The 8,705-nt window shown below is 34.7% G+C and overlaps 2 protein-coding genes across 9 annotated transcripts in view; one reads left to right on the plus strand and one right to left on the minus strand.

Annotated features, from left to right (window-relative positions):
• Positions 1-3,197, minus strand: part of LOC107606240 (phosphoglycerate mutase-like protein 1) — a gene marked incomplete in the record, with an annotated part of 6,657 nt that extends 3,460 nt beyond the window's left edge. Inside the window, 4 exon segments of one of the 2 annotated variants that reach the window (XM_021106536.1) lie at positions 83-190; positions 605-666; positions 1,644-1,801; positions 3,021-3,197. In XM_021106536.1, coding sequence (XP_020962195.1) covers positions 83-190; positions 605-666; positions 1,644-1,782 — 309 coding nt within the window. 2 annotated transcript variants of the gene reach the window in all.
• Positions 4,671-8,494, plus strand: LOC107606241 (U3 small nucleolar RNA-associated protein 18 homolog). 7 transcript variants are annotated; one of them, XM_021106537.1, is made up of 3 exons: positions 4,671-5,074; positions 5,491-5,704; positions 6,565-8,494. In XM_021106537.1, the coding sequence occupies exon 3, from the start codon at positions 6,580-6,582 to the stop codon at positions 8,242-8,244; it is 1,665 nt and encodes a 554-aa protein (XP_020962196.1). In that variant the 5' UTR covers positions 4,671-5,074; positions 5,491-5,704; positions 6,565-6,579; the 3' UTR covers positions 8,245-8,494. The 7 variants fall into 7 exon arrangements, with proteins under 7 accessions (XP_020962196.1, XP_020962198.1, XP_020962200.1 ...); XM_021106539.1 differs by having other exon boundaries at positions 5,491-5,681; XM_021106541.1 differs by having other exon boundaries at positions 5,491-5,658.

The following is an 8,705-nucleotide window of genomic DNA, read 5'->3' on the forward strand; positions in this document are numbered from 1 at the left end:
AAGAAAAAAAAAAAAAAGGGGGCGGGGGGTAAAATATTTGATTAGAAAAAAGAGATACTTGATAAGAAAAAGAAAGAATTACCTGGCTCCAGCCAAGAGGGGTTAGGTTTGCATCAAAAAGATCATAAGACAAGTATGCATCAGGATTCTTGTCTCCTTCTACATTGTGAAAGCCTTGTGCATGTCTAACCTGTATCCAAGATTAGATAAGAACTGAGATCTCAAAAATAATAATATTGAAAATAAGGAAATGATTTTATCAAGAACCAAAACACAATATACTCCAATCGGCAGGCTATGAACCCCTGGCCTGTACTAATCTAATGATCCATTTTACCCTTAAGCATAAAGTTCACGAAATGCAGTTCACGTCGCTATTTTCATGCATTTACCCACAGTTCAGTTTAAAATTTAATCGTGCAATTTCAGTCAGACCAAAATAAGTAGATAACAATAGTCAATATAGTAAATCACAAATTCACAGGTGACTAAACTTTGGGATTCGATGTCACGTAGGAAAAATAAGTTCTTGCCCCATTACACAAGACAAATATGAATTTTCCTACTACTAAAACACTGCTTCAAGTATAAACCAGCCACAAACCAGGTGAAGAGTTTTACAACGGTGCAATGGATAAAGACCTTGACTTGCAGCAGCATCCATATCTACAGTGACATGAAATAAAAGCCAAGAAGAAAGTTTTAAAAGTCAAGGGTAAAAGACAGTAAAAGCTCCACAACCATACACAATTTTGCTAAAAATGATAGGAATGTTGAAAGTGAGTTAGTTATACGAGGAAATATGAGTACATGTAAAGCAACTCTAAAAATTATTTGCACCTATACTATACCATAGATGTATAGAACCAAACAGATGCAACAACAACCAAGATCTCATTGATTCCTTAAAGGCAAAGACAAGGATATATAGCGATAGGAGAAGGTTCTACATTCTCAGCATAAGCTTCCAACAAAACATAGATAACAACAACAAATTGAATGGGCCTAACTGTGCCCATAACCTACCTAAATGAGAATCACTCATTCTATTCCAAAGCTTATCTTGATCAACTACAAAGCCAATGTGATATTTAACGAAAACTTCATGCAACATAGTTGTTTCTGAACAGAATCACTTCAGGATTTCAAAAATCTACATTTAAGAGTTTAATTCCTATTATTCTTTTAATAAAAAATAAAAAAATAATACAAATTCCTATTATTTTGTATATAGTATCACAGTAGACGAGTTTCACACGTACGTATAGAAATTAAACTTCATATATTATAGTATAGGATTTAATCTGAATGCTCGTCAATAATTACAATAGAACGATAAACGAAACGAAGATTTTACTACGTTCATGTCATTCCAAACAAGCCGGATCAACATTGTGAAAAAAAATTCACTAGCGAAAATCACCAATTCCTGAGTAACTGGATATAAACGAAAATTTCCTCGCGAAATCAGTAAGCAAAAATATCAAGTCACCGAATAATCGTAAAACTAAAAAAAAAAACGAATCCGAAATCAGAGAACTAACCAATCAAACTAGCTCAGAGCTTAGCATAACGCGTCGAGAAAAGCATCGGTAGAAAACGAACAGAGAGAGAACAAGAAGAAGAAGAAGAAGAAGAAGAACCTGAGCGAGGAGAGAAGCGAAGAATGCGAGGAGGAGAACGTTGCGATGGTGGAAAAATTGCAGGGCGATGCTGTGAAATGGGAGTGGGGACAAAAGCGGAATTCAACAAAATAGGATCATGTGTAATAACAACGGGCATGGCGAATAAGAGAGTAAATTTGAATCTCAGTGGCGGAGCTTAGTTCAGACAAGGGGGGGCCATGGCCCCCCCAAACTTTTTATAAAAAAATTAGTAGTACTTTTTCAAAAGATAAAAAATAATTCAATTGGTTTAAATACTTTACTATGACTTAAAGTACCCAATAAATTCTGTACCTTACTGATATCCTCGGCTAACAAAACTCACAATCGAGAACAGGTCAAACACGTCGCAAGTGCCAAGAATCTCACATCAACAAACTCATACATCGATTTCCGGTAACAAACCCTAAAAAGCCAAACACTACTCAAACGTCCACCTTCCTTTACTACGCGGTCTATTTAAACAGACGAGCAAACCTCGTCTGGGGCAAGTGAAAAACAGTGATCATAAGCTACTAGGAAAAACGACTTCATAGCACCAAACCCTACAAATTCCTTATTTTTACTTTTGCTTGTTGAAGTTTATATTACCGAGCACTAACTTGAGTGTCGGAGTCCTTTTTGCAGGTTCCACGCCGAGGTCTTCAGTTCCGAGGAGAATACTTCCGAGCCCCTGACGGAGCTTGTAGCCGATCACACTTCGAAAGCTTTATCTCGCAAGGAACAAGTTCAATAAGCAACCCTCTCTCTACCTTTAAGTTCAAATATAAAAAATTAGATATTTTTATTTATTTAATTTAATATTATTTTATATTTTACTATTTATTTAATTTAATTTTTTATATGATAAAAAATAATAGAATATTCAATAAGTATTAATATTATTGTATTTGTATAAATTGATACAAAAAAATTTAATAAATATTATAAATTTTAATATTTATCCTTCTAACTTCTTTTTTACATATTCTACATGATATATATTCAAATTTTTATATAAAATAATAATAAAAAAAATCAAAGAATTGATGCATTTTTTAAGAGGAAGCCTAATATTTAAGAAGGAGAACATATAATTTTTACAATATCAATACCTATAGATAGTTCTTATACTTTAATGAATCACGAAAAAAGTGAGATACAACCTTCAAAAGTTCAAATAGTTACATCTGATGAGTTTGACCTTAATTTTTTAGAACGAGACCCTGAAAAATGGCTTTAAATTTGGCAATATCACCTAAACCAGAGAGATGAGATTAGACGAGCTTATCTTAAATGGGTCCATATCAAAAGTATTTTGAGAATTATCTTCTATGTGGCCCCCCCAAAATTTTGTTTCAAGTTCCGCCACTGAATTTGATAATAGAATTAAAGGAAAAAGAAATAAAAAAGAAAAAATAATAAAAATAATAATTAATTGAATTGTTAAAGACGTTAAAAAACTGTTAGGGGTGGGTTGGTCTGAATCTGCAAGCAAGTGCAACCACTGAAACATGGAAGTGCTGCATTATACTATTGCTTATTATCCTTTCGCATATGGCTTATGACTCATCACCCATCACACAAATATATAAAATATAATATAATATAATAATCTTTATTTGGGAAAACCAAATAAAAAAGAAAAAGAAAAATAAAAACAAACAGCTATCATTACCAGCCCAAACCATAACACCATCATCACTAGTAATACATCAACAACAACAATAAAGAGAGAGAGAGAGAGTACGGAGGTGATGAAACATGGAAGAAGAAAGAGATGGTAAAAATAGAGGAGGGATGGTAAAAATGAAGAATGATAAAAGTTAATTAGTAATTTTACAAAAAATAATGTAAATTATCTAAATTAATTATTGTTTTTTTTGGTGAATGTTTGGTTTTTTTTTGCCAAAAAAAAACAAATTTTTAGGGTAATTCACGTGAATAAATAGTTTGGAGTTTAAATTTCCGCAAATATTTTAAATCAAATTTTGTTACATACCTGTCTTAAACATTTTTATGTAAATCGAATCAACGCTGTTTACATATAAATCGAATCAATATTGGAGAAACGTGTAATATATAAATCAAATCAACTTTATTCGATTTACTACTGTATATCACATCCATAGTAAATCGAATTAGTTTAATTCGATTTACTATTAATACGGATTATTGGCATTTTATTAATTTTATAAAACATAAATGTCAATAAGAAAATATCCTTAATTTGGATTCAAATAAAATATCAAACAAATCAAAACGAATAAGAATGGAAATTCAAAATTTGTATTTTAGTTCAAATTCTAGAAAAGAATCTATATTTTTACAAACTTATAAATTCAAAACAGAATAATAAATTATTTCTAAAAATTCGTTAAAAATCATTCTTTGACTTATTAACATCTAAAAAATCATTACCAAAATTTTTGATGTTGAAAAATTTATTATAAAGTATAGCCCTCTAAAATGGCATAAAAGTTAAAACTTAAAATTTTTCAAAGTAGAAATAACAGATAATTATATAATATAAAATGACCAACTATATTTATACAAGATGTAATTTGTGAAATTTGTAAAATGTAAATTTTTTTGAATTTAAACTAAAACACAAAATTTTTATTTTTATTTTTATTCGTTTTGTTTTTTTAATATTTTATTTAAATCTAAATAGGATATATTTTTTTATTGACATTTATATTTTAAAATGAACAAAATGTCAATAATCTATATTAATAATAATTCAAATTAAACTGGATTTTTTTTTATCAGAGACACGGTTGGATTGTTCAATGCATCCCTCAAAAAGTGTTAAAATATTAGATAAAATGTGAATTAGGCAAGGTTCTGAACCGGATCGGATCGACCGGTCTGATTGGTTTAATCTTGAACCGATAATTTTTACGGTTTGATTTAAATAAAAAACTGCCAGAATTAAAACCATTTTTAAATTGCTGAATCGGCCGAGAATCGGTCGGTCGGACCGAACCGGAACCCGGCGGTTTTTTTATTTTGCCCAAAAACGCCAAAACGCAGGCGTTTAGCATTCAGTAGAACACCCCAACCCTACCAACCCTAACTCCCTCCAATTCTCCAACGGCGCAGCACACACTCCCTCTCTCGTCCCTCCCATCACCCTCGAGCTGGCCGTTCCTCTCAACACCGGCGAGCTCAATCCCTCCCTCTCGTTCAGCCGCCGAACTGCTCCTGACGCCGTCGCCGGTTGGAGCTTCGAAGCTCACTCGGTCCCTCACTCAGCTAACGTCTCAGACTCTCAGCAGTGGAAGCACAGTCGCCGGGCTCGCCTCCTGCCTCTGTCGCGTAGCTCTGTTCCTCCGTCGCAAGCTCTGTTCCTGCCTCCGTCGCCAGTTCTGTTAATGCCTCCGTCGCCAGTTCTGTTAATGCCTCCGTCGCCAGCTCTGTTCTTCTAGGTATTTTACTATTTTTTTCACTGATTGTTCGGTCTTCTTCTTGGTTTGAACTTTGAAGTTCTGAAATTGTTGTTGTTTGGTCTTCTTCGTCGGTCTTCTTCTTCAATTTTTGTTCCATTTTTAGTGTGACTGTTTTCAATTTTTGGTCTTCTTCTTCTTTACTGATGGCTCGTTCCCTCTGTTAGTTTGTTACTCTGTTTTAGTGTGACTGTTTTCTAATTGCTCAATGGCTCGATTGCTCTGTTAGTTTACTGATGGCTCTGTTAGTTTGTTATCTGGTTTACTAGTTGCTGATGGCTCCTAATTTTTTTGTGTTCAAATTTGCTAATGGCTTTGTTTTGTAGTTGCTGGTTTTGCTGGGTGAAGATTTAGTGTTTTGGAATGTTTCATAATGTGCTAAATGCTTGATGCTGTAGGCAGATTTTAGTGTTTTGTAGTTGCTGGTTTTGCTGGTTTTGGAATGTTGAATGCTGGTTTTGCTGAAATGTTTTGGCCACTAGAGCTTCTTTGATCAACTTCTGCTGAGAATATGCTATACACAGGTCTATGATCAGAGAATCTTGACTCCCCACGAACGTAAGATAGTGAGTTCCAATAGCTGCCAATAGTGAGTTCCAATAGCTGCCAATAGTGAGTTCCAATATTCTATTATTCGTTTTATTTTTGGTCTGTTATTGGATTCTGTACTTGTCTCTAGTGATTATCTTGTTCTGCTTTTGTGTCCAAATTCACGTTCCATCTCATTTTTTGACACTTTTTGAGGGATGCATTGAACAATCTAACAGTCTCTCTGAAAAAAAAAATAATAAATCGGTGTCAGGGAAAAAAAGGATATCACCATTGTTGCTGTTAGGGTGAATCTCGCGGATAATGTTGTTCTTGTTCGTGTTATTAAGTAGGAAGTAGTAGTAGTAATAGCTTGAATTTGATGTAAATTAAATTTTATTTCTTTTAAGGCTTGAGTTTATATCATTTTGTTGCAGTAATATTCAACAGATGAAGTTAGTAAAGAGCAAATTAGAGATTGTTATGCTTAATTTGTCATTTTAGATTTATATGCATTTGTTTGTGCACTGTACATCAGAGCCAAAACGCTCTATTCCATGCTTTTAGAATTCGAATGACATGAAACATACTTGGCAGTTGGTGTTGTTGAATTCCGAAGCACAATTGATTGAGGTTGTTAGGGAACTCGCATTATTAGCACTTTAGGCAGTGCACTTACCATAGTCTGAAAAGCTAATTTTATTGTATGTTGTATGTTTCTTAATTTTCACACTACACTTATGATTTCATAATCCTATTAGCGCTGACATTGTTATTTGATTTCAATTATGTCATTTAGAGTTGTGGTTTGTTGCTCATTATTTATCGCCATCTGGGAACCTTCATGATCCTTGCATGAAATCGGATGTTTCTTGTGTTATATATCTCTTTGTAACATCTGTTAAATTGATTGCACCAACAGTTTTACCTCATTTATGTTGCAGAGTTGCTTGTGAGATATGAGTCTGATATCTCAAAATGCTCGCACTAAAGCTAAGAAGACCCAAAGGGAGGAGGACATCAAAGAACCTCCCAATCATGAAGAGGTTGAGGATGGGAAAGATTCTGATGATGAAGCTCTGAAGGCAAAGAAGAGGAAGCGAGAACAGTCAGAAATGCAACAAGTGAGAGAAATGAAAAAGCTGGAAAGCTTTTTGTTTGGCTCTCTGTATTCCCCTGTTGAATTTGGAAAGGAGGATAATGAAGTAGAAACTGGGGATAAAAAGAGCTCGGATTTGTTTTTCACTGACCGTTCTGCAAATAGTGTGCTTTCTGTTTATGAGGGAGATGCTGACATTTCAGAGGAAAGTGATGATGATAGGGCTGCCGTGCAGAGAAAACCTGTATGGGTGGATGATGAAGAAGAAAAGGCCACTATTAACATAGCAAATGTTAACAGGTTAAGGAAGTTGAGGAAGGAAGAGGATGAGGATTTGATTTCTGGTTCAGAGTATGTGTCAAGATTGAGGGCTCAGCATGTAAAGCTGAACCCAGGAACTGATTGGGCACAGATTGATTCGAGGTCCAAAATAGATAGATCTTCTGATGATGAGTCAGATGAAGAAAATGAAGCTGCATTGAACCAAGGTAACAAGGATGTGGATGATATTCTGAGAACAAATGAAGACCTAGTTGTGAAGAGTAGCTCGAAACTACTGCCTGGACATGTTGAATACTCAAAGCTAGTTGATGCTAATATACAGGATCCATCTAATGGCCCAATAAATTCTGTTCAGTTCCATAGAAATGCTCAGCTCCTTCTTGCTACAGGATTGGACAGAAAGCTTAGATTTTTTCAAATTGATGGCAAACGTAACACCAAGATTCAAAGCATCTTCCTTGAAGATTGCCCCGTTCGGAAAGCTTCTTTCTTGCCAGATGGGTCTCAGGTTATCTTATCGGGAAGAAGAAAATTTTTCTATAGTTTTGATTTGGTTAAGGCTAAGGTTGATAAAGTAGGTCCTTTAGTTGGTAGGGAAGAGAAAAGTTTGGAAAATTTTGAGGTCTCGCCTGATTCTAAATTAGTAGCTTTTGTGGGTAATGAGGGTTACATTTTATTAGTTTCGACAAAAACAAAGCAATTGGTTAGTACCTTAAAGATGAACGGAACAGTCCGATCCTTAGCTTTTGCAGAAGATGGACAGCAGTTGTTGAGCGGTGGCGGTGATGGCCAGGTTTACCACTGGGATCTGAGAACAATGACATGCATGCATAAAGGTGTAGATGAAGGCTGCATAAACAGCACAGCTCTTAGTACTTCTCCAGGTGGAAAACTTTTCGCAGCTGGTTCAGACAGCGGAATTGTGAATATTTACAATAGAGAGGAATTCCTCGGGGGCAAGAGGAAGCCTATCAAGACCATTGAGAATTTGACCACTAAAGTAGATTTTATGAAATTCAATCACGATTCTCAAATATTAGCAATCTGTTCATGCATGAAAAAGAGCAGTTTGAAATTGATACATATCCCGTCATATACTGTGTTTTCCAACTGGCCACCGCCGAATGCAAGCCTGAGTTACCCCCGGTGTCTTGATTTTAGTCCAGGTGGTGGTTTCATGGCTGTAGGAAACTCTGCAGGAAAGGTGTTATTGTACAAGTTGCACCATTACCAGCATGCATAAAATCAAATTTGGAAGCTCTCTCAAGGTTTGAGAGTAAATTTTTGTGTTGTTATTTGTTGTCCAGGCAGGTTTCTGAACTTAGGTTATTATTGCATTTTTGTCATAAACTAATGAAGCGTCATATGTGTTTGTATTCAAGCTATAGAGGAGATAACTAGCTTCAAGTCTTTTATTGATTGTTTGACATTAGCTATATTAACTACATTGCTTTATCAATGTTATAGATACCTAGATGAGCTGTTATGTTATATCTGTACACATTCTGGGTTAAACTGATTACTAAATGCCATTTCTTGGCGCTTCAGGTACTGAAAGCAAGGTAATAGCTAATAACTAATAAATAAAAAGGTGAGTGCTACCAGGGCAGATAGATGAAATATTTTGATTATTTTCATATAGACGTTGTTGCCACTGCTCCTTTTTCTTTTCTATTTCTTTTTTTTTTTTTTGGGATCTAGGAT

This window comes from Arachis ipaensis, chromosome B07 (genome assembly GCF_000816755.2).
Source record: "Arachis ipaensis cultivar K30076 chromosome B07, Araip1.1, whole genome shotgun sequence".
Classification (NCBI taxonomy): Eukaryota; Viridiplantae; Streptophyta; class Magnoliopsida; order Fabales; family Fabaceae; genus Arachis; species Arachis ipaensis.

Coding starts and splice junctions, on each gene's coding strand:
- LOC107606241 (XM_021106537.1), top strand. CDS start 6,580: ATGAGTCTGATATCTCAAAATGCTCGCACTAAAGCTAAGAAGACCCAA.